Source organism: Salminus brasiliensis, chromosome 22 (genome assembly GCF_030463535.1).
Source record: "Salminus brasiliensis chromosome 22, fSalBra1.hap2, whole genome shotgun sequence".
Taxonomy (NCBI): domain Eukaryota; kingdom Metazoa; phylum Chordata; class Actinopteri; order Characiformes; family Bryconidae; genus Salminus; species Salminus brasiliensis.
The window spans coordinates 25,610,211-25,637,208 of record NC_132899.1 but is presented as its reverse complement, the minus strand read 5'-3'; the positions used below and the strand labels follow the sequence as shown (position 1 = coordinate 25,637,208).

General features: G+C 41.3%; 1 protein-coding gene across 3 annotated transcripts in view; it reads right to left on the bottom strand.

Annotated features, from left to right (window-relative positions):
- Positions 1-26,998, bottom strand: part of ank3b (ankyrin 3b) — a 200,930-nt gene that overhangs the window by 126,756 nt on the left and 47,176 nt on the right. Inside the window, exon 1 of one of the 3 annotated variants that reach the window (XM_072668040.1) lies at positions 17,229-17,320. The exons of the other annotated variants lie outside the window; for them this stretch is intronic. Within the exon in view, the coding sequence (XP_072524141.1) occupies positions 17,229-17,231 (3 nt within the window). The 5' untranslated portion in view covers positions 17,232-17,320. Of the gene's footprint in view, positions 1-17,228; positions 17,321-26,998 lie in introns of those variants that run through there. 3 annotated transcript variants of the gene reach the window in all.

The window sequence follows — 26,998 nt, the reverse complement described above, 5'->3', positions numbered from 1 at the left end:
GCTTTTATCAATGTACATGCACAGTTACTGAAAGAGAGGCTCTCTAAAACTGGTCTAAATCTTTACTGTTTATGATATGAGCTGTTCAATGTTATAAAAGTACTGACCTGATGGATGTCATTTATCATGACACTAATAACATATCGCCATAATGTCCACTGCTCGCCATGGTCCGTAGCCAGGGAGATAATAATGACTTGATTAATGACACTGTGGAAGAACTGGGACAGCTAGAGCAGCAACAGACCTTACTTATAAGCAGTTATATACTTATATACTTTAGACTTATAAAGCACTTTGCCTCTAAAAAATAACTAAATACACCAAATACTGAAACTATGAAAAATCATGCACAAGCAGCAGGACTTTAAAAGGGCCCACATTAAAATCTACAGTATATTACAGCCTAATACTGTGTAGGTCATACTGCCAAAACAGCTCCACAAGACTCCATTTGACCTCTGAAGGTGTTCTGCGATATCTTGCACCAAGACATTAGCAGCAGATCCTTGATATCCTGTAAATTGTGAGGTGGGACCTTAATGAATCGCATTACTAAGTCTTGGGTGCCCATGACTCTGTCGCTGGTTTACCGGTTGTCCTTTCTTGGAGCACTTTTGGTAGGTACTGACCACTGCATACCAGAAAACCCCCACAAGACCTGCCTATTTGTTTTGGAGATGCAGTCTACGACCCAGTTGTCTAGCCATCACAGTTTGGCTCTTGCTAAAGTGGCTCAGATTCTTACGCTTGCCAATTTTCTTTTCTTCCACCACGTCAACTTCAAGAACTGTCCGTTTACATGCCAGCTAACATATCCCACCCCTTGACAGATGCCACTGCAGATGAAGATAATGACTGTTTTTCACTTCACCTGTCAGTGGTTTTAATGTAATAGCCGAACTGCATCAGTTACCTTAGCCTAAAAGCAGAGGCATACACAGTGAGAGCCGAGAGCAGTCATAACATGTATCAGTGCTAGGTCATTTTCATATGAGAAAGTTGATGAATGACAGATTCAGATGTTTGTAGAGTGGTCTCATCATATTTGGAGACTAGTGATAAGACAATGCTATAATGGATGCGAAATGGACTTTACTTATCAGCTGTGCTTGCCTTCCTACCAATACATAAATGGACAGAAAATGTGTGGTGTGTGTGTGTGTGTGTGTGTGTGTGTGTGATTGCAGTGAAAGGATGAGTCTAAATGCCAGAGGAAGCTTTGTAGATCACATCTACAGAGAGGTGAAGTGATATTTGCTCTGAACACACATCCACTGGTTTGCATTCTTGTCTTCGTGGGTTTTCATGTCTTTTAACTGATTCTAAATGTTATGTCTGAAAAAACACCAAATTTAACATCAGCAATCAAAACCTTGAGACTTCACGTTCACAACAAAGACTGTTTTTACTTTCAAAAATCCCCACATGTCCCAGCCAAATGTCCCCACAACGTCTTGTGGTTTATGCTCCTTTGCTGTGTGCTGTATTCCCATATATTCTCCCTGTGTTTGCTTTTAGTTTCATTTCAGTTAAACCACAACACAAACGTTCAGTGTATTTCTGGAACCTTCTGGAATTCCCTAGAATTCCCTGATCCCTGTATTGACAGTACTACTAAACAGTCTTGTTGGAACCGCTTTACTTTCCCATCTTTGACTCACGCTTTCAGATTTATTCACATCCACACCACAATGACAACATGGCAAATCAATCTGTCGTGAAGCTGTTGTGAGTAAAAGCTGACCTAAGTGCACTAGGAATCCTTAACCACCAGGGGGCAGCAGTGCAATGAACAAGAGATGGAGAATAACAGACAAAAGACCCCCAGAAGAGATACATGGATGGCTTTGGATATAACCCTACTCTCTGAACACAGACCAAACCTTTATACAGGACAGCATTCTCAATTTACAGAGCAAATACGTATCGTGCATCATTAAAAATACTAGGGTACATTTTTGCTGATGAATTCATGATAAACAGTGTGCACAGTCTGTGATACACACATTAGAATATTATGACCACCCCTGGTTTGGAATGAGCTTGGGCCATTATATCAGCTCCACTTACCATATAAGAACACTTGGTAGTTCTATAGTGCTCCAATGTGTTAGGTGGAGCTTATATATTGGTCAGAGTTCATCGAAAACCAGGGGTGGTCATAATATTCTGATGTGAGTGTGTATATCAAAGTGTTTATGTATATTTGGGGGGATTTTTTAGACAAGCAGGACAAAATGCTCCAACGAAACACTAGCACCACATGCTATCTTATCAAAAACAAGCCATTAAAAATGGGAAATAAGGAAAAATCTACTGGGAAAAATAACCAATAAAACCAGAAAAATGCAAAAATTCATTATTCATTAATATACACTTACAGTTACTGAATGAGAGGCTCGCTAAAACTGGTCTAAATCTTATTTTTTATGATATGAGTTGTTGTAAAAGTACTGTCATTTATCATGACACTAATAACATATCGCTATAATGCCCACTGCTAGCCATGGTCCATAGCCAGGGAGAAAATGATGACTTGATAAATGACACTGTGGAAGAACTGGGACAGCTATGGGGCGTCTGGTGTGCTGGATCTGGGCGGATTAAGTCCGCTCAGCCACCCTGGAAGCGAAGTGCTTCTTCTGTCAGGTACTCAAGGAGACAAAAAATGAGCTATCAGTCAGCCAGGGCCTGACTCAGGACCAGTAAGCACTTCTACCGAAACAGCTTTATCAGCATAAGCCATGCTGGGAGGCTGGAGAACCGCCCAGGACAGACTTTTGCCACAATTAATCACAGTGATGGAATTAAACGAATGCAGTGTTATATCTCTTTCATTACGGTTTGCAAAAGAGGTGCGATAGAGCAGTAAATATAAAGCAGTAGACTGTTAAAAATGATCATTTACACAGCTTCCCAGCACAACACAGGCAGTACAATATCAGCCAATCATTCCTATTGTACAGTCTAGTGAATTTGGGATCAGGGCTGATACAGGCGTATTTGAATGGATCAGATTTTGGCTATTTTAATCCAGTTACGAATTTTAGTTTTAACCATGGTGTTCAACGTGCCATCTGCTGTCCTCAAGGCTCCAATAACTGGCTTTATTGCTCAGCCGGCAGTAGTAAGAACTGACTACCTGTCTAGTCAGAACTGTCACTATCACTGAAACGCTCTGTTTTACCAGCGGGAGAACCGCACACCTTTCTTAGTCTTTAAAACCTGCACAAAAGAATGCTTTCAGAACCGAGTGGAGGCTAACGCTAATCCACACACGCCATAGAAACCCAAGATATCAGTCCAGAGTATGCACCACTACACACAAACACAAAGTGACTTGTCTGCAATGTTGTAAAGGAACTGGGAGCTGAATGGTCAGATAGGTGAGTCAGACTGAGTTATAAGATATTAAACAAACTTTAAAACAGACATTTTAAGAAAAGTCTCCACTTAATTAAATCACTACAAAATGTCTCATTATAGAAATAATATAGACGCTTACTAAAAACAAAGTGATTTGACTTCAGTATTAATTAGCAGCACTTATCTAAACTGTTTGATTGTATTTTTTACACAAACACAAAGACGGGATCAGTATCGGCTGATACTCAGCATTAAGAGACTCCGATTCCGATTAAAAATATTTACAATAGAATTAATTAATATAGAATTAATTATAGATTACACAAAGAACATCACCACATAAATACTTATACACATCAAACCTTGTCCCAAATGATCTGAAGCAATGGCCTCCTGTTTAGCAATGGCCTCCTGACTATTAATTTAATGAAAAGAACACCTCTCCAACTGTTAAGTGCGGAATGGGCTGATTATGCTTTGGGCTTGTGTTGCAGCCAGTGGCACAGGAAACATTTAACTGGCATAAGGAAGAATGGATTCATTTAAATACCAGCAAATTGTGGATGAAGATGAAAAGGGGATGACTTTAAAAGCTAGAATTTTAAAAACTACTTGCTTAAATCAGGTCATCTCTTAATCGCTTAGCTTTTCATTGTAACAAATATTTTGACCAGGGCCACTATATCACAATATTTTGTCTGGAAACCTTAGACATCAAACACATAGTTGATCCGACTTCTTTCGGGGGAACGTTGCGTGAACCTTTTTTTTTTGTTTTTACAGAACTATCATGCCAGTCACAATCAGGCCACATGCCAGTCAAGACACACTGGAATTCTACCTAGAATGTTAGTCTTAGTGTTGAGTTTTAATGACAATGCCAAGAGAATCTGTATGGATGATCGGGCTTTCACAAACCAGTACTGTGACACTCCTTAGCATTTGCAGAGCATTCACCAAAGAGCTAGCCTACCCTTTGCTCCCCTCTGCCCTGTATGTAACACACACCCCAGTGAGCTTGTCTGTTTCCAGAACCCTGCCATAATCACGTTAACCCACCAGCAGCCACTCTCACGTATCCCAGGCCAATGATACTGCCTTCCCCTTGCAATAAGATTTACGGTCCACATGGCCAGGTTCCATAACAGTTGATTTTAGGCAGGCTTATTTGAGTGAGATTTATAAACAGCAAAATACCTGGAAGTACCCTCATCTGCTTTTTTAGCATTTCATATTGCAAGCAGGTGTAAGGGTTAGCATTTTTACCACTTCCTTGAGTGTCTTATGGATGTGAGCCTCCATTACTTAGAACCTTGGTTTCTGATGTCCGTCTAAAAGCCCCAGTAATGTAATCAAATATATAAAATACTCACACTCTGTAACAGGGTTTTCAGCACATAATTGTCCTCGGCCAATAATGTATTTCACTGTTCTTCATAATAAAAGCCATAATGGAACTGGAATTAATGATGATGTCCAAAAACCATGCTTGACAGAAAAACGGCTGCTCGCCAAACATACCGAACTGTTACTGTGAGCAGAGTGGAAATGTTAATCATAAAAAAGCAGTCATCCGCTCGGTTTCAATGGGGGACACAAAACATCGGAAGCGGAACAGCAGGAAAGAGATGCTGAAAAAGACTTTCTTTTATGGGGCAGCACACTGAGGAACTGGCAAAGACCATCCGGCTGCTGCACGACCAAATGGTTTGGGAGTATGTGTGTGTGTCCCTATTGGCAATGCTTAAGCTGTAGATGTGTGCCAGGCCCTTTGCCTTCATGAGATCTGTGCACAGGCTTAAGTAATCCAACCAAGAGATTGAAAGAGCTCACTCTCGGCTCCTAAGGGGGCCTGGCTTGAGTTTGCCATAAAAAAAAAAAAAAAATGTAACAATAATAATAATTTTTTAAGTTTAGTTTGAAAATTTTATTTGTTTAACAAGTAATTTGACTAAAAATGGAAAAAGACATGTTTTGATGCCTGACGATTCTTTACATTTACACTAAAGCTATGAGGGAAACATACCTTCAAGCAGTATAGAGGCTTATATCCCACCAATTAAAAAGATGATCCTGGAATCATATCAGTATTGAAAGATGATTGCTTAGAAACTGCGCCATTAGACGGATGTTACAATACCTGCCTTTTACTGAACTGGATATTAACCTAGATTAGATTAGCACAATTCTCAGCTACATTAGAACACTTTGTCAAATGTGAACTCTTGCATAGTTTGTACACTATATGGACAAAAGTGCTGGGTCACCTGCTCATTTCTTCTTTCTTCCGAAATGAAGAGCATAAAAAATAGCCTATCCTGCTAGGAGTAACTGTCTGTACTGTCCAAGTAAGGCTTTCTACTAGAGGCTTTCTACTCAGTAATAAGAACATAAGTGAGATCAGGATTTGGGGTAAAGATCACCATTTCACTTCAACCCCAACTCCCCAACTCATCCCAGAAGTATGGGATGGAGCACCAACCATCATTCCAGACTACACAGTTCCACTGTTCCACAGCTCAATGCTGTATACACAATATTCCCGTTTCGATTCTCTCACAATATTTTGGACAAAATTTGAACGAAGAGATATAAAGACTAAATTAGGGAGATGGTACAAAGTTAAGAGGTGGGAGGAGCATGGCGCATCACGTGTTGGGAGTGGGTGGCGGATCAGTGCTAGTTTTTTGCAAGCTTTGATCCTATATAAGAGAATGTCTATCCTCCTTGATGTATCATCACCTCTACATGATATCTACTGTCACTGTGATATCTAAATTGTTTAGTTTTTGTTTGGATATCAGCATTGACCCAGAATCCCCATATCAGGGCATCCCTCAGTCAAACCCTAGGCTTAAATCATGGAGTATTTAGGTAATATAAAGTAGACTAGCAAGACACTGTACGCGACACTGTTATAGTAGCAGCTGTCAATCTTGAAAGCTAACAAGTAATGTGGTCATTTGGAAAAAGGAAATTGGCCAAACCATTATGTTAACCTGTTTTAACAGCAGAAACAATTTATTTCCTACCTGTCAGTGGCTAAGAATGCTGTTATCAGAAATAGCTTATATCTAAATAAAAGAACACTGTGGTCATGGTCCTCACTACTGACATACATAGATCAGAGGAAAGAGGCCTTTAATTTCTCTCTGTGTCTCACTTTCTTACTTATATACACTCACATATACATTACCACACACACACATACAATGCCCGTCACCCATTAAACAGTCAGACCTGCCAAGCAAGCTGCTGTTTTGCATGTAAGCAGTTATTAATAAGAGTGCATATCCAAAGCCCCATGAATATTTACTGTTTGCTTATGTAACATTAACACACAGACTCATGCAAATGTTAAAGGAACCTGATAGAAACTCCACTGTCACTGAATCACAAACAGCGTTTCCATGAATCACACTGTAACTCACGAGTGGGCATTTAGACAGAGATGTCTGTGGTGCATTGTTTCATCCCACGGGTCTACAAAGTACATACTGGATAACAAAGGCCATCAGCGCTCAAGAGACTGCAGTGACCCTCCTAGTTATTGGATTTTTGCAGATGGTAGTAGCTGATAAAATGGTTGTATTGCAGCTTAATGAGAGGCCGAGCTCTCTAAGGACAGCTACATGCTTCAGTTCCACAGGCTCTGAGAAATCCAAGCTATATCTCTGGGAAGCATTAAGATTTTCAAAATGATGTGCATGAGGCTGAGTGATATTAAAAGAGTGATCTGTATAGTTTGCATTCGTTCCATCTACACTCTCAAGTTTGTAACATGCCTGGCAAGCAGATAAATCAACTACTCAAGAATAATCATGATATTTTATGTAGTTCACAGTCATAACATTTGGCTTATCTTAATCTAATTCTACCCTAAAGAAAGTATTACAGCAACAGTTTAGTGGCTGCACGTTCAACCAATGACTGTCCAATCACAAAGTCTCTTCCAGAAAGCCCAGATGAGTGGAGTGCTACAGTGATGGTTGACTGTCTGGAAGTTTCTCCTGTCTGCACAAAGGATCTTGGGCACTAGGCCAAGGTGACAGTTTCTTGGTCACCTCTCTTACAAGGTCCTTCTCTCCTGAATACTCCTGGCTGTTCCAAACATCTTCCATTCAAGAATTATGGAGGACACTGTGCTCTTGGGAACATGCAGTGCAGCAGACGTTTTTGTAGCCTTCCCCACATATGTGCCTCCACACAATCCTGCCTTTGAGCTCTACAGGCAGTTCTTTACTCTTCATGGCCTGGTATTTGCTCTGATATGCATTGTCAGCTGTGGGACCTTAAATCGACAGGTGTGTGTCTCTTCAAAATTGTGTCCAATCAACTGAATTTACCGCTGGTGGACTCCAGTCAAGATGTAGAAATGTGTCAATGATCAAGAGAAACAGAAGGCCCCACAGTTAAATTTGAAGTGTCATAGCAAATATTTCTAAAATTCTGCTTTCACTTTCTGATTTTGGGTATAGAGTGCAGACTGATGGGAGAAAATCTTTTTTAACAGGCCACAACATAACAGGATTTTGGCTCACTGGTTTAACCAGAAGAGGTTCAATACAGGCATGTTCACACAGTGAAACTAAGCATTACAGAGGTGTTTGTAGAATGAGTGTGTTTTGTGTACTATCGTTTTTACAGCTGTACAAAAGGCTGTTGTTCTTGTTGGATACGCTATGTTTTTTTTTTCTTAAACGAGCACATACGCAAATTCAGAGTGCAGTTTGGATCAGTAAGTAAAGTAAAGTATGTAAAATAGACCAAACAGCAGAAATGTACGTTAATAATGTACTGTGTTAGAGCACAATTTTACACTTCACCAATGCAAATGGGTCTAAAGGTAAAAATAACTCTGTTGGTCAGGGCTACAATATTCTTGAACTGCCCAGACCATGTGTGGGTCATGTTAAATGCTGTCCAGCACTGTTGTTACGGCAGCCTTTTTCTAACATGCAGGTTGAGTTTCCACTCAATGTGTGCACTGACAGTCGTAAAAGACAAAAGCTAGTCGTAAAACTCCTCCTTTAGCAAACAGTGCTTGTACCCCTGGTCTCCATCGACCTCCGTTCAAGGATATCTGCATGTCACTCGCCATGTCATTTAGTCTGACGGCAATTGTCATATCTGACGTTTTGTTATCGGGCACCGAGCACAGGTGCAGACGGGAAACAAACAAACAAAAGGCAGCGTAAACATGAACAGCTCCCTCTTCAAGCAATCACCATGGCAACGCGCCCTCCGCCGACAAGGCATGACAGGAGTGACCCTGGTTTTTTGGGAGAACAAGGATAAGAATAGGCATCTGCTGCTGGAAGGAGAGATGAGAGTTGATGGGTTTTCATAGTCGTGCTTCAGTACAGTGAACTTCCTTGTTTTAATATGGCAAAATCTTTATTACACAATTTTCCCTTTAGCCCAATTATAGTTAATTACACAAGAAATATTTGGTGTCTGAAGCCTACTTCTGGAGCTATGAGGCTAAAGCTAATGAATAATGAAAACCTACACCCCACAAATACAAGCATCATGCATCATTCTTATTGGCATGGTTGCACAATGGAAGCTCAGTACATGGAAGTAACATATTGTAAACCTGTTGCAAAACCCATGTAAGTAAACCAGAGCTGTAAAACGAGCCGATTCCAGAACTGCTGTGTCTCAACTATACTTACACCCCCAAAATTTACTGACGCCAGACCATTAAGACTTACACAAAACTAAGGAGGCAAAAGAGCTTGGCTAACTGACTAAATAAGAGAAACATGATGTAAATTCGAAGCTTCAACTAACAATCCTTTTTAACCTTTGGTGTTGCCTTAAGGGTCAAAAATGACCCACCACCATGTTTAACAGCAGATCAAACTCCCCTAAATGATATTTTTTCAGCTTGAAATGAATGAACTTGTCCTAGAGTGACCCCTTAACATTAGATAACAGAAAACCCTATTCTGGTTCTACTTCAGTTAAAGCTGTAGACCAGCAGGGTACACAGATTGTCTTCAGGTCATTTTTGACCCTTAGGACAGGAGCAGTATACAGAATGTGTTTGTTAAACAGCTGCCTCGTAGGCTCGCACCACATCAGAGAGGGAAAGAGAAAGAGAGATGGATGACTAATGGCAAGGCTGGCCTCTCTCTAGTACAAACCACCCTAAACAGGTTTAGAAACGCAGAGGAGAGAGAACACACACACACATTCACAGATACATAATTGCAAAGTGAAAGTCCACAAGTGGAACCACTTGATGTGACTTGATGCAAAAAAACCCACAAATAATTACCCCCAGAGCAAAGTTAGCTTTTTTTAACCAGAGCACAATACAGGAGCACAGAAAGACATGTTAAACTGTTCTCCTGTAGAACACTAAACACCAACTAAGAGCAACCAGGCTGTCATGAAACTGAAGCACACATTCTCACACACCCTCCCAGCACTGCCCGTCCTGTCTCGTGGGGAAACATTGCCATACATGGATACAGCATTGGGCTGCAGCAGCAAAAGGACTCATGCCAAACATGCTCATCTCTTTCTAGGACAGCACAATATGAACAATATGTACCATATTGTGATTATATTGTCAGGTATTGCATCTTTGATGTGCCATACAATAAGAGATGCACTGATACCACTTTTCCCTTTCCGATACCCATACCAGATTTTCAAGTATCTGCTGATAGCGAGTACTTATACTGATACCAACGATAGATGGCAATAAAATATGGAATGTGTGCAAGTAAGGAAGCATAATCTTGCTAAACTTGACCAAACTGCTTTTTAATCTGTGTTTAAAATTCACATTTCATATCAGTAAAAAAATGCCAGTTAAGAAAGAAAAAGTGCTTATTCAGCAATTTCACACTCAGCTACAACGTCTCTGTGTCAAAAGAAACTGAACTTTAGTGTGTGGCCTTTAAACAAGCTGCCGAAACTCAATTTTTGTTTTTTAGAACCAAATAAACACCACATGGAAACATGTGTTAATAAAACAGTGTTAATAGAGAAGTTCCAGTAAATGTCTGTTTAATGGTAACAACTGTTTATTAGTAGTTTATTAAACGTTTGGTTTCCTAAAGTATGCAAACAAAAATTCAAGAGCTTCATGGGACTGGTGCTCTCTATTGCCGATACCGATGCTGTGTGTAAGTGCCAGTATCGGTGCAACACTACTACTCCTTGTTACTGTCATTTGTCATAAAATGCGAAATACAAAGATAAATGATAAAGTTCAGTTTGCTTAAAAGGTCACAAACTAAGTCAACACCACCCCCCTTTTTTAAATAAATAATTTAATAAATAAATCATCAGTCATCAGGAAAAGCTAGACTTGAAACCGCTGTGGATTGGTTTATGAACGTTTAAACAATCATGACTCAGATCGCAACAGGTTATCTTGTGTTTGGACCCTTACTCAGCTAGGCTCCGATAAGTTAGCTGGCTAAAGCTTAATATCTAAGAGCACAGAGTGGAGTAGATGGTCTTGGGTGTGTTTTCGACCAACCCTAATTGCGATGGTGATTTTGTGCATAACGTACAGCAAGCTCAACATAGTACCTCGTTATACAGTATTACAGGGGGTTGGGGGGGGGGGTGTTAAACTGTCAATCTGACAATTACAAATATTAAACTGCTCTGAATCAGAAGAGAGAAGCTGGCTTGCATTAGTCTGCTAACAGGCTTGAGCTTAAAACATGTTCATGATTAAGCCTCATGTTCAAGCGCCCCCATGCTCTCTTAAATGCACGTGCACCCCTACCCTGTGACTCTCTTAAATGCAAATAGGGGGGAATGAGCTTATTTCTCCATGAACTAGACAGACAGAACAAAAATCTGACACATCAGACATTTTTTAAATGCAGTGGTATACGGTATTACCATTATATAACCTAAGTCTATGTACAGCCCTATAACCTCAGAAAAACTGTTTAGGGATGTGCACAACATCTTGTCCAAAAACAACACTGTCAATTTCTATTAAAAAGTTTAAAAAGACCAAAAACGGCACTCGTCTCAAAAAAGTCTCCTTATCAGGCTTGATTCCACTTGTAGTGGTAAACTAAATTGGTTAGAGAGCTCATTTGCATATTTACACAAATAATAAAACGTGCAGCTCTTGGGCTTGTATTATCTCTGTTTGTTTAGTACCACATACTTCAAAACCTGCCTTACTTATTTCCCCAACATCATCAAGTATACGACTGTGGCTGAGATAATACAGCCTCCCTCCTAACAGCTGTAGCTAATCCAGAGAATTACTATAACGCAGCAGCTCCATTTGCAGTACATGCGTCCAGTGCGCTAGCGTCCATTCCCACACACCGCCCACTCAGCCCAACAATAGTGCTGATGGCCTGTGATGCTGCGAGCTTGCAAAACCAGTCCAAATCCAACGCCGGCAGGAGAAACGACTGGTTGTATCAAGCGTGGACTTGGTAAAGAACGCTGACTGGGACTGAATGAAATGTCAACGTTGCACTCGGCCTGCGCGCTGGGGCGCAAATTGACTGGAATGCAAAATGAATCAAGGTAAAGTGATCAGCTAATCTGCTGAGAGAGAGCTTAGCTAAGCCTCCATGCTAACAAAGTACGCTACTCATCAGCCTTGACTCTTTGACCAAACTGCCTCTCAGGCCATGGAGCTCCAAATTGCATTTCAGCTTATGAGGTTTCAGCTAAAGTGATTGATCCGCTTTAACAGCTGGCAGGTCAAAACCTTCATTAACTGACTTGAAGTTAATTTATCTTATTTTGCCTTTATTAGACATGTACACACTGCATATTTATACCCTGAGGGATCTTAATCCTGGTTGTTGGATCAGTCTGAGACCTGTCAGTCACTGTCAGTACACTGGCATGCCAAATGTCATGGGTTAACAGTGCGTAAATTGATTGTGAAGTGGTGTTACCTCAGGGGGTGGCTTGGAATGGCCACACCTGTATACGTTCTGAGGTGTTACCTTGTGAGTTAGGTGCTCGTGGCAGTAACTACCCACGGGTATGATCGATGACGTCTGGCTGGAATTGTCTGTGCGACTCCACATTCAATGTAGGAGGCCCTACACTCATATCCCGTTTCAGGCTAATTGTAGGAACCCTAACATGTGTGGCCGGACTCTATGATGGTATAGAGCTCAGTTGTCAATAAGGCACTGTGCAGGCTGGTGATGGTTCCATACTGGTGTGGGCTTTATTCTCATGGCATGGGTTGGGTTCACTGGTCTGCCTTAATCATTGGCCAGTGCTCACCATGTTTCACAGCCTGATGACCATTTGCAGCCCTTCATGGGCAAAAAAGCTATCAATTAGCAATTAACCCAACAAATGCTTGAGAAATGATGTCTAAACCTGACCAAGCTCAAAAAGTCAAGCTGGGTTTGGCCAAAAAATTTCAGACTCTAGTAGAAGTCACGTGGAGAGCATCTGTGTCTGCCAGCTCAGGACATGTGAGCCTTATATATGAGCAGACATGTTGGTGTGTGTGTGAGGACAGGCGTCGTGAGAAGAAAAAGCGAATCGTCAGCCTCACCCTCTCATGCTGTCATTTCTGTACTCAGAGCTTATCTAACACTCCGCCATTACAGCGCATCTCCGTCCCCATCAGTGGCCTTTCCCACTCAGCCTGTCCAGTCTGGCCTTTAGCTCAGTCCTCCTCCTGACACATGCGGTCAGACACGGCTGAACAGCCCCGCTCGCCTTTCCACTGGTTACACAGAGACACTACATGACATCATGGCTCATCTACTTGCTAATACAAGGTTTCTAACTGCAGGGATGAAACCATTTTTGGTGCTATGTAGAACCATTTTACAGGTTCTTTAAAAGAAGTACCTACAAGATGTTTTACATCACATAATATAATCATTTAACCAAGCAAGAATCTACGTACACATTCAAACTGTTCTTTAGATTGTTTGCTTTCGTACAGAACCCTTGAAGAGCGTTTACATTATGGTTTACCCTGGCAATAGCTCTAAAACTACACTCTCAGCAAAAATGGGTTTCAGGAATCATCAATCATTTCAGGAATTCAGGTTTGCTCATAACAATACTGTAACCAATTGGTGCCATATAGAAACACTGTAAAAAGACCCATGAAAAGACATTTACCTTTAATTAAAGAACCATTTAGAAAAAAATATATTTAGTAATTCAAAATGTTCTTCCAGTTGTCATGGTTCTACATACAAGCAGTGCATTCATGCAGAACCCTTGAGGAACCCTCAATATAGCTCTATTACTACATTCTTAAAAGACAACAGCTATAAAACTACACTTAGCAAAAATGGGTTTATGGATTATTAAAAAAGGAATCATTTGGCCCATAACAATACTGGAACCAATTTTGGTGCTATATAGAACCACTGTAAAAAGGCTTTTTAAAGAACCCTGAACAAGACGTTTACCTTTAATTGAGAACAAACATTTAGTCTAGAAAAAAAATATTTAAGCAATCAAACTGTTCTTCCAGTTCTTCTACATACAACCAGTGCAGAACCTTTGAGGAGCCCTAATTTTTTCTTTGTCTCTATTACTACACTCTATTACTACACACTGTTTCTTGCATTGTCATGGTTACATTTTTCTACTTATTCATTTTTCAAGATGTTTACTGTTTATTATGAACCATTTAAGCAGATGTCAAGGTTATATACAGAAGAACCCTTGAGGAACCTCTCATTTTGTATATAGACAAAACTAAATGTTATGGCACAACCTTCCCAAAAAGGGTTCTATATAATACTAAATGTTATGATATAGTAATAGCTTTAACACGCTAGATTGGTAAGGAAGAGCTTGTTGGTGGGTTGAACCCACTGTGTGATGGCAGCAGGGCTGGGTTACTGTGGTTAGGATGGACCTCGCAATACATTAATGTGGTTAAGGATTGGCCTGCATCATTTATGTAATCACGTGCAGGTCTTAACAGCAAGCACACAAAACATCTGTCGCCCTGGAGCTGAAGGTTTCTAGCCCAGTATGGTGATTAACCTGCTCTAATGTTCTTAGTGAACCAGGTGTATCTGAGCAAGTAACAAGCTGTCCTGGAGGGTGGGGCTACCCCTGAGCTATTGTTTTCTACGGTCTACTGTTGTTTTTGATGCTTTTCTGGAGATGTGATGTTAAATCCCGATGAAATTTGAGATTTTATTAAGCACCGGTTGGTTCCTATCAGTTCACAAAGGGGTTCTAAGGTCAGGGATAACTGCCCTAGTGACCACCCTATTCAAGCTGATGCAGTCAGACACGACTAAACGATCTCTGTCACACTGTCCTGGTTGATGCGAGGCCCTGCTACACGCAGTGGCGTAACCCAGCTAAACTCGCTGTGACTCATTCTCCTCTGATCGTAGAGCAGCCACACATAGTCGAAGAAACACATCAGCTGCTTACATCCGATCCCTAGCCGATGGAAGGACAGGTACAGTGCAGCAGCCTCATTTTCCACCTCACTGAACCCCATCAGCATTTCAAAAGCCCCTGTTACAGTTTCTGCTCTTTTCTTTTCTGTCCTCCTTCCACACACTCAGGACTTTGGGCTGCTCTGTGAGTCTGGCGGGACAGGGCTGATTACACGCTCATTCGCTGATAACCCCACATCAGCATGATTCAATGAGACATGCAGTTAAAATAAGTCTTTGTAAGGTTGTGACACTATCTGTTCTACTATGACTTTCTGGAATACTGCTCTCAATCCTTGATGGACATTTTGGAAGCTTAATTTTTAACTTTGCTAAATTAAAATGCTGTGGGAAACCCTCTAGGCCTTCTAAGCCTAATGATTCCTGGGAATTTTGAAAAATGCAATTACATGCCTGTAATTTAAGCTCATATGTAGCTCAATTTCTTCAAAAAGACACATGTAAATCAAATCTGATTGCTGTGTCCACCCATATTGTTTACTTTCTATTGATATGTATCAACCATGGTGCTGTAAAGCTGGGTACTGGTTCCATTATTAAGTTATGAAAGTTACCCTTGAGTCATGAGTCCCACAAAAAGGGTGCAATAAACATGTTAATGGGGCCTGATCTGTTATTGACTGTTCTCTCAGTCTTCGCAATATCAGTAATATACACAGACATTACAAATGCAAATGGGAATCATTATTTGTGTTCATCCTGAGCATCCTTTAATTGCCTAGATGTTACAGGTCTGTTTGTGTGCTTGCTGTTACGACATTCACATGGTTACAGGTCCATCCTAACCTCAATACCTAACAATCCAGCCCTGCTGTTCTCACCAACAAGGGATAATATGATAAAAATGTGTTCTATAGGCATTCAATAGGTCTTGAACTAAGAGTGGAGTATTACTTGCAAATCCATCCTGTCCTACTCTACTTATAATTTACTTGAGTAAAATTATGAGTTTATAAACGTATAAAAAGCTGTTTACCAGAAAGCTGTTTACCCTGTATGTTTACAACAGGGGTGTGGGAGTCTGGAGGCTTGCCGCTCAGTAAAGTACCTTCTAAACTTGGTAATTAAATAACGAGTTGAATCCGATTTATTTAAACGGGAAAACAACAAAACTGTGCCGAACTGTTCTAATCTTCCAAGGCCAGCGTTTGACACCCAGAGTACCAACAAAAGGCATCCTGGGAATTACTTAGGGTTGTGTGTGTGTGTGTGTGTGGGGGGGGGGGGGGGGGGGTGTCCTCCTCTTCACCTGCAGAGTGCTTAAAAGAGTCCATTATCTTAGCACACTTCGCATTGTTAAACAGTCACACCTATCTTATCAAGTCAAGTCAAGTCAAGTGGGTTTATTGTCATTTCAACTACATACAGAGTACACAGTGAAACGAAACAACGTTCCTCCAGGACCATGGTGCAACATAGACAGTGCTTATTATATCTTGCTTAACTTTCCGTGTTTTGGACAATGAGTGCTATAGGCTATATAATTCCAGGTTTGAGGAAACCAGCCCCCCAGGAACATTCTTGAACTTCTCAATGGCCTGTCCACACCTGTCCTCTCCTAATTCCTTTGCACCAGAGCAAAATAGTCCGGAGTTCTGACACTGTTTCTTTGTCACTGGGTTTGGTTGGAACTGAAACACTGAAACAGCTGAAGTACAAATATGAATATCCAGTCTAACTGCAGTGCCCCTATTGTTACCTCTCTATTGACATGCCTCGACTTCTATTTCACACTGAAATGGTTGAAGTGTGCCACAAAATGCATGTGAGAGTTGATTGTGTTCCTAAATTGGTCAGCAATTGTGGAAAATGTGTCAGTTCTAGCAGTAGTTAGCGCTACAGGGACAGTACCAGTATCTGTTAGAAAAAATATTCATAAACAGTGTCCTGCTGACATCCATAAAAACACTCTGATTTACATCGAATTCCCTTGTTCGGTTGCGCCCATCAAAAAAATACCTTCCCACCAGCAGATTGTACAGGTACCCACCAGAAGAGTATCTAGCAGTTTTAGAGTTGTGCTATGGCACAATGATATTACCAAAGCATAGCCCCACCAGTTTGTACAAAAGTCCCTGTAGTTACTGAGTAATACGCCTAAGTGTGTAATAAGGCTAACTGCGCTGGGCTTAAAGTACATGATGAAAAGTTACTTAAGTAAAAGTACCATGATTAAACTCATAAGAGTACCTTTTACAGGGACAAAGTACTCGCAACCTCTGTCTGTAACTAAAAATACTGGATTATATTTTTGTCTAAATTGTTTCTGTCAGTGAACTAAAGCACTCTGCCTCTGCTCCCCAGTATCAACCATTGAACTCACAGAGTAATCCACTAAGTCACACCTTACTGCATACGATTACTGCACGAGTTTCCCAAAGCCAAAGCCGACAAATGAAGACAAATCATTTACCCAAGCACAACAACTTAACTTACCATTGCTCATGAGTCATGACTAGCTGTTACAGGACTGAGTTGGCAGTGGACTATTTATCGTTTACATCCTGCTGGAGTGGGCGAGGTGTGTAGGTAGCTTCAGTGTGTTTGTGCGCAGTGTGTGTGTACTCAGGACAGCCACATGCTCACTTACCTAGAGAGACAGAGAGAGATGACAAAAGAGCTTGGGTTAGACACACCAGCACACTCGCTGATCGTGTAAGGAGATCAACAACTTAGAGCAGATTTAGAGCATTAGTCAGTAAAGGTTGGCCACAGGCACGAGAGAAAGCATGCTAACAGCACGAGATAGTCTGCCAGCCAAGTGCTGATTCACTGTTTTTATGTGTTCTAAACCCTGACTAAGGACAGTATTGTAAAATAAAATATTGTAAAATAATGCAGCGGCACGGGTTGTCTTCAACGTTCCTAAATTCAGCCATGTCCCTCCACTGCTGCGTTCTCTTCACTGGCTTCCTGTAGCTGCCCGCGTTAGATTCAAAACTTGATGGCAATGGTCAAAAGTCAATCCGCACCAAGAGCCCTTCGAGCTTCAAGTACGGCTCGGCTCGACCCGCCATCCCTCTAAATCCATGGAAGACAAGCGTCCAGGCTTTTTTCTGTCCTGGCACCAAAGTGGTGGAACGAGCTTCCCCTGGGTATCTAAATGGCAGAGTCGCTCACTGTCTTAAAGCGCAGACTGAAGACCCTCCTCTTCCGAGAGTACTTGGGCGAATAGCAGAGTGGTCTCCTTATTGACTTGTGTTTAGTAATGTCTAAACTTAGAGGTGTCTTTAAATTATTAGTCTATTCAAACTAGCTGAGGTTTTTCTTGGGTAAATAGCAAAGCACTTTTGTAAATCGCTCTGGATAAGAGCGTCTGCTAATTGCCTTAACTGTAAATGTAAATATTACGTATAAACACATACAGTGGTCGTGCTGCACTTGGAATAATTTTGACTGTTATGTAGTTTGGCAACCATGGCCTACTGTTAATGAACCACATTTTGTGATGGAAGCAAAGAAGGCATTGTTTAATATGATTCTATTTGGGGCTCAAATCTTCAAGTCTAGGCTGAAAACTCGTCTGTTTCTTTTGGTTTTTAATGCTTTAAAAACTTTTGGTATGCACTCACTGTTTGGCTAAAATTATTATATTATATTATTATTGTATAGTTTTGTTGTTTGTATTCCATAACTGTTTAATAAACACCTGATTATAATTAATTAAGATAAATTATGTGCTTAATTTTTTGGGCAAAATGAAGGTTTAGGGCTGAAGAAATCCACTAGTTGATGTATTGTGTTTATGGTCAATATTTCATTTGCTGATGAAGCAGTCCCTCTGTTCACATTTCCAGGAATTAGCGGCAGATTCCAAACGAAACAACCCAACTCATCACATTGATGATTTACTAAATCATTTACTAAGGAAACACAATCTAATCAAACTGTTGCAAAGTCAAAGAGTTATACCCCAAATGGTGGTGCACACCCACCCACACACACACACAAACACACACTCACAAACATACGAACACGGACACACACACTCAGTCTCTCAAGGGAGAGCAGGTGCATGGCTGTGTGTCACAGGAAGGGAACTCCCGGGAAGGGGAAGGATGTTCCGGAAGATACACATACACACACACACACACATGCTAATGCACATCGTACGGTTCTGGCTGCTTCTCTCTCTCCTTCGCCTGCCTCCACGGGCGAGGTCAGCTCCAGTCCCCTGCTGGGACTGAGCCAAGGATCTCCTAGGCAACTGACATGAGAACACAGCAGCTACAAATAGAACAACACACACACACACATACACACACACACACACACATACACACCACAAACACTTCACTCACATGTAGACTGATTTCTACCCTCAGCACCTTCCATGTTTCCATGTGATAAATCTCCAAAACAAAACCTTCAGTGCCTTCTATTCTGAAGCCACAAAGCATGGATGGACGGAACTGCCCAGTAGTCTAGGCAACCAAATGACTACTCAGGCTTATGCGTCTAACATTCAGCGTCATCAAGGAAGAACAATGTCATTTATTTACACAATCTGATTGATTTACAAAATGTGAGTTCTAATTCACATTAGATTAACTCACAATATTCTATTTTATATTTCAGTGATCAATACACTCATCATGGACATAAAGGTATATCCAAATTGCACTTTTAGAATAACTCTTATTTTGGATTTCATTTACAGTATTTTTTCAGGGGAGCTTCTCATATCAACACACTATCAAAAATATACATACACTCACTTAGATGATTAATTCAGTGGTGCAGAATTACTTGCTAATGTCTCTTAACTTCCTGTTAGTGATCATGATAGACTACAGCTGGAACAACACAGTACAATCGAAAAAATGCCAAGAGCTGAGTGCAGAAGTGAGAAAGACAATCTCACAAGTCTTTACACAAGTCAGGAATGTCACTTGGAGCCATTTCAAAACAACTGCAGATTCCAAGATCATCCATTCAAACATAATTTGCTGCAAACATAATTACAAGTTATTTGGAGTTACAGACCTTGACATTGACAAAGTCTGGAAGAAGACCTAAACTGTGACTCTCAGCTGAGAGGAAATTGACTTGAGTGGTAAGTAACAGGGCCTGGCATTAACTGGAGGCTGCTGGAACACCAGGGTTAACAGTTTTGTCGATGGTAAGATTACACAAACACTGTGTGTTGTTTGAATCTGACAAGATTACCAGCCTGAATGCTTAAAAAAGAGGCTGTCAAACACTGTCTACAAAAAAGTTGTTTATTTTTCCATGACATCTACAGTATATTTGTATTTGTATAACCTGTCCATAGAAACAATGCAGCAACACAGTCTCCAATTGTTTGGATTGGTAGGCTTAGTGTAAATCAGCATTACCACTAACCCCACAGTGTGGAGGCTGTACTATAGCCTGGCTAGCTCTCACTGTTAGTTTGTAACATGCTTCCAGATGACACTATGGTACAAGCAACTAGAAGGTCATTTTAATAATATAGTTTAAGCTGTGATCAAGAAGAAGAACTTTGTGACTGGACACAAAGGGCTGTCCAGCAGGCCGAAAAACCTTGCAAACACAGTGCCTCAGCCAGCGATAAACTAAAGTGAACACGCAAAAGGCCATCACGCGTCAATGGTCTTGCAAGCCGCCTGTTACTAATAAACTGACACCTCGGCTGTCATGGTAACAGGAGAAGTGATGCTTGGTGCCTCTGACAGGAGGGGTGAGCGAGAGGCAGATGCTGATAAACTAGGTTATGTGGTCCAGAGAGAGAGAGAGAAAGAGGAAAAGAGAGCATTATGTGACCTCAGTGTATCCTTCCTTTCCACTCTCCTGACACCCCGACACACACCTCTCTACTCATCTTCTCTGGACTTTAATTGAGTATGCTCCCTCCTCCAGTGTCCCAGGATATGTGTGAGTGTGTGTGTCTGTGTATATGTGTTGCAGATGGGTAACTAGGGGAGTGGTGCTCCTCCCTGCCAGAGGAGGAAATAGCTGTCAAATTGGACACACTGGGAGCGACCAACAATCTGGCCACCCCCCAATGACCAGCTCCTTTCATTATGACTGGCTTTTAAAAAAGCACCATGAAATTGAACACTCCATCATTATTCCAGACCACACAGGAGATAAGCTTGCCAACTTGGACGAGTGCACTCTGAGCACACCTTTAGGAACTCTGTGTGTGTGTGTGTGTGTGTAAACTGGCCTACAACATGCTAGCTAGACTTAAATCTGCTGCGATTTATGAGTAACAGCGGTTGTACACACTGAGGCCTTGGGCACACCTAGAATTAAAGGGACAGTTTGTTGAAAAATCAATTTCTTAAACTTTTAATAAAAATCTCTCTAACCCTAACCCTAAGCCTAAAGAAGACCAGGATGTGGTTTAAGCGGGTTAAGAAAAGTGTGGGCATGTATTTACAGGAAAGATTTTTGGGACTACTGACTTCTAGGGGTTGTTAGCAACATTAGCCTGACTAAACTAAAGAAGCAAAAGGTGGTTTGACTGAGCAAATCATTAGGTATTCCCAAAACATATTGGCCCCCATTTACATCTGTACTTAGCCCTTATCTGTTAAATGCTTTTCCAATGGTGGTCCCATTTTCCTGATGGGATGGTGGGTGGCTGATACACTGTGTGCTGCACATCGGATTATGCAATACAAATTCTCTGATGACTGGACTACAATGTTTGGGTCATCCATCATCACCTCCTACTCGTAGTTGGTGTGAGCTGTGTGTAATACCATGCCGTTCTCTAATTGGCCTCTTAATGGCTTAGAGAAGGCGTCATCATTACTTTCCAGTGGGTGGGACCAAAAAGCATCCCTCCAGACCTTCTTAAAAGGCAGAGATACCTCACAGACTGAATAGAAGCAATAGGCTAGCAGGCTATTAGGTTTCTCTTGAAGGCAAATACAATGTTCATGACATATCAATGAAATCATCAGTAAGGTAATAATAATAATAATAATAACTTTTTCTTGTTATTATTACGGCCACTTGGTGGGACTGCAGAAAAGAATTTAGCACTAAAAGACCAAAGAATATTTGTGATTGATATGCAGATCAGCATTCCCATGGCTCAGAGTGTATAGTTGCCTGTCGGCTAAATCTCAAAAGGCTGCCTGGTCGCTACATAGTGCTCTACTTTCTCTTTTAACTTTTTAGGTTTTGAGGCCTTTGTCAAACAGCATGCAGTTTCACAATCAGCCTGAGCGTTCACTCACTGTGTCGTGGCATTACAGCTTGCCCTTTAGGGCGGTTGAGATAATATTTAACTCCAAATCTGACCCTTTATTCCAACAAACTGCACAGCAGGACTCCGATTTCACAAATGGACAGCAGGCCGTGATCTCACTCAGACATTTCCCTGCGGCTCAAGCTCATCACATTCCAATCCTACCCATTTTTACAGCTCACTGTCAGATGCCCCAAAAGTGCACTGGATGGAAGCGGGGCCATGGTCGGAGCAGCGGGCCCGGGAGGGGATATCTGGTGGTTTGAGGTTGCCTCTCTGCAATGAAGGCCAGGCTGAGAGCATGGCACAGGCCAGGGGCGGCACCAGCCCTGCTTGATCCACACGCCATCTGAGCTCTCACACTCTAATGTGACTGGGTAGGTCCATATCAAAGCCAGCATGTCCAGAGAGAGCAACATGAAAGTACCTGACTTAACAAACAGATGCGCAGGCAAGCATGAAGGGTGACGCCCATAGATGCACATAACTTCGTTACAGAGCGCTAGAGGGGAAATGCTGGGCTGTTGTGCAACATGACAGGATTGGAAGATTATGAGAATAAACAGAAAAGGCAGAAATGAATACTGTATTTGACCACATGCTGTGAGGTACAGGACAATACTTTAGCGTCATTAGGCTGGTCTTGTGCCCAGTGTTTCCAGGAGACTCTGGATCAGGACAAGTAGATAAGATGATGAAGAAGATGATGATAAATGACATCATCACATATTCCTGTTCAAAAATATAGTGGTCAGTAAAGTGAATGTTGTGGTCAGAGCAGTTAGTAATCCCTTTAAAGCCAAGTGTATCCTAGAGTGGGTTTTTGAGATCTCAATGTGATTAATAAATAATTATCATAAAAGAGTATTAGATAATTTATAAATAATATTAATAACATATGATAAACTAAATAAATAAAAAATAACACAAAATAATCAGACACATGTTTTCCTGCTCTTTTAAAATCTTCAGGGCAGCTCAGAGTTAAGGCAATAACATTTTGTGTTCGCTGATCATCACTCTACAGACGTTTTGGGATTCTGTTTCTAAATGAAAAATCAGCCACAAATGAAATAAAGCTGGATCAGTGTTATATCTGCAGGAAGATGAAGAAGCATACAATGAAGCTTGGGCATCATTGGACCTTCTACCAAGGATTAGTTTCAGAAGTTCTGGAAGATTCTGAAGTGGCCGTCACAGTCGCCTGACTAGAACCCCATAGAAAATATTTGGTGGGATTTGAAGAAGGCGGTTGCAGCAGCAAACCCGTGAATATTTGTGAACTAGAGGCCACTGCCCATGAAGAATGAGCTAAGCTTCCTCAGGAACGCTGCCAGAAACTGGTGTCTGGCTAGGCATCACGTTTGCAGCAGGTCATGACAGCAAGCGGTCTCTCCTAAAGTCTGCTAAAGTACTAAAGCCGCCTGTCATGAGGAAGTGAATAAGTCTGACACTGCAGTCATCATAAAAAATGGCATTTAGTGTTAAATTAGGAAACACTTGTTACATAAGTGTTTGTTGATGTATTTAAAATGATCTTGTTTGATTGGTTTACTGTAAACAGCAGTTTGTACACTTTGCTAATAAACCTAATTTCCAATGCGTGGTGAATTATTTTAACTGCAACTGTAGATGCATAGCCCCATCCATTTGATTAAGCCAGGCATGCCAATGCCACTTTGTCTCTTTGGCTAAATCCCACATTCCTTGGACTGCACTCTGCATACTTATAGCACTGCAGTTTAAAAAGCCTACTCTCCAAAGTTATACTTTTTAAACCAAGCACTTGCTAACTCAATGCATTGCATTCATTATTATCTTTTGGTTCAATGTGTGTGAAAGAAAATGGATGAAAATGTCAAAACAAAGAAATCTAGTCCACAGTCTTACATAATGACATATGAAATGTCAGTTTATAAATGAATTAATATTCTATTTACAAAGGAACTACCTTCAGGGTAATTAGAGGTTATTTGCCAAACAGGAAGGCTGGGGGCTAGCACCTGCTCCCTCGATGACATATGCAGCCAATCAGTGCGCTTTTCAAGATGCTCCTGAAGTTCGTATGCAACTGTACACTCCCGAAGGACAGCGATGACTGCCTAGTTCTGTACCTATCAGACACCCAAGACTGGCCAAGATTTCTCTGAGGCTGAAAAGAAAGAAATCATTTTATCCATTCTCTCAGAGAGACTTAATATTACACAATGATAGAATGTATTGTGACCTTTTTATCTATAAAGAATGCGATCTTACCAGGAAATATAAAAAGAATATATAAATCATACACTGGCCACATTTTATCATGACTCAGCAAATTTAACAAACCAATGATAGTCCAATCCCAACTGAGATCTGAAAAAAGCACAGTGCATCCAACAATAAAGGAAGCCTCAGGGAAACACGGCAGCAGGTAGAAAGCTTGGCTCTACACACTAATGCATTCATCTTATTCATGCTTACTGTAGACCTGACAGACTTACACAGGCTCACCTCCAACATATCTGAATGGAATGTTTTTAGATACTTTTTTCTATTTTTATATTATTTTCTACATAATTTGGAAAGCCACTTACCCAATCCCCTATCATGTGAACAACCCAGGAACGCACGGCTCCGATACAACAGCTAACAGACGCCTGTGCTGATCAACATCACACCAGGGGTAGGGAGGAAAGTGTCTGACAGAGCAAGGCCAATTGTGCTCTCTCTGACTCCGGCTGCTGATAGCAAGGAGCATAGTAAGGACAGCGCAATTTCGTCTACTTGACCACTCAGAACCCCTCTTAATGGGCAGTTGATGAGTTGTTAGTTTTGCTAGTTAAAGGAACATCAGTGTTTTTACTAGCACTTGGCCAGCTTGTAATCTGATCTAGAGCCTATAAAACATAAATGGCTTATAGGCTCTAGATCAGATTACAAAGTAATCTAATAATTACAAAGTAAAGTAATAATTACAATTATGAAAATGTAAGTGAATGTTGGTCACGATGGCTGCTCTAACGCTGAAAAAGTATAATTCCTGTTCTGTGTTAGCTTAGCGATCTTCATAAGGAAGGAACCGAGTATGCCGCAGAGAGCTGGAACCGGCTGAGCTGGAGTTGGCATTGCTGTCGCCCCCTGCAGGCGTGTGACGGAGATGCCCAGCTGGAGGGCCACTCACAGGACACACTGGGCACCTCCAGCTGGCACAGTGCCAGCCCCGGGCACTGGGGCTCGGGCAGCAGGGCCCCGGGCATCTACACAAGGGCTCCAGAGAACTGGCGCCAGGGTTGCTACCGGCCTCTGCTGGCACTCAACTCCACCCAGACCGTCTCTCACCACACACAGTCATACACTAACACACACACAATCACACACGCACTCACTGCTTAATGAGCAGCAAGGCTCAGCAAAATATACAGATTTCAACTCAACAACAGATGGGCATTCTGTTACCTTCTAAGAACACCCCTCACTGATACGGCCTGTGAATAATGTCTGTTAATGGTGCCTATATGATACTAGAGGGCGCTCGGCTAGAACACAGTGGTAGAAGCAAAAGATTGGAACTGGATCAGGCCTAAAAAAGCCAATACCCAATCTATTTAAATATGCCTGCATTGGCCCTGATCCTGATCCACTAAATCAGATTAGCACATGCCTACTCTGTACTCATAAAGACACTGTTACACTGCAACTGACAAGGTGAAGTTTATGACAACATCTCTTAAAAGGCTTCAGTCCATGCTTTCTGTGCATAATCTAAACCAGCTAAGTGCCATTCATTTTGCACTAAATACTACTAAATCCCTATTTTATTAGTAGCAGAAATGAGCAAAATTTTGAAGGACAAAGCATTATATCTACATACATCTAATAGTCATAGTTTGCAACTGATTTGTGCTGTTGCTGAACTTTAATTACATTAGGGTTTACATAACTGAATTTGAACCACTCAGATTCCTGCAGCACATACTTTTCAGCAGTGAACTTGAACATTTTATAGACAGATTTAACACATGAATAACAGAAATAATGCTCTCACATTATTTCTGCTGAGTTTGTGCTGTATATGTAGCACTTTTTGATCAATGGTCCAAACACAAAGTCTACATCCGATTTATGAAGTGTTTTTAAACTGCAGAATTGTTCACAGCTATACTTTAACCATGATGGACTACTGTCCTCGTCAACTGAACAAATCCCAAAAAAGATCAAATTGGTGAAAGTCAGAACCTTTGTGAAAATTGCATTAGTGGGGTTTAGGAAGAGAATTCTTCTTAAGAATGGTTAGTGAACAGTTAAGGTTAGGCTCAGCAGGAAGAGCACCGGGATGTTGATGAAAGGGTTGTGTTTGGGCTCGCTAAGCTGCCACCGCTGGGTCCTTGGGCGAGGCCCCTCACGTGCCCCACTCCCTAGGTGCTGCAGCGATGACTGTCCGCTGCCCCGGGCTTACTGTCACTCTGTGCATTTGATTACTAGTGTATGTGTGTGTTCACTGCACAGATGGGTTAAAGGCAGAGGCCAAATTCAATCAACACAAATGGTGAATATGGTTGTCTTGTCTTGAATAAGACTGAATACAATTTTAAAAGTGACTGATAGGCTTTAGGTTAAAGGTTGCCCATTGCATGTTTAGACACATAATCCAAAAATATTCCCTAACTTAAACCTGTCAAGTATTCAAATTGTTGTTTGTTGGAAATGTAATGCACTGTTTAATTGTGTATGTAATGGTTAACTGTCCAATAGTTAGTAGCTAGTTAGTAGAGCTAAATGCCATTCATCCTTAAGCCAAAGAGATTTCAGAGAGAACAGAGTCCCGGTTAGCAGAACGGATCTTTCTCCACCCTGCTCACATCAGGCCAGCTGAGGAGCTCTGGGGAGCGAGCTGTAATCTATAAAGCAGCATCTCACTTTGGTTTTGTGCCTCCAGCACACTCAGCCCTAATGCTTAGTCAGTTACCATTAGCTTGATTTGAGCACAAAGAGACAGTGCCCGGTGCACATACACACT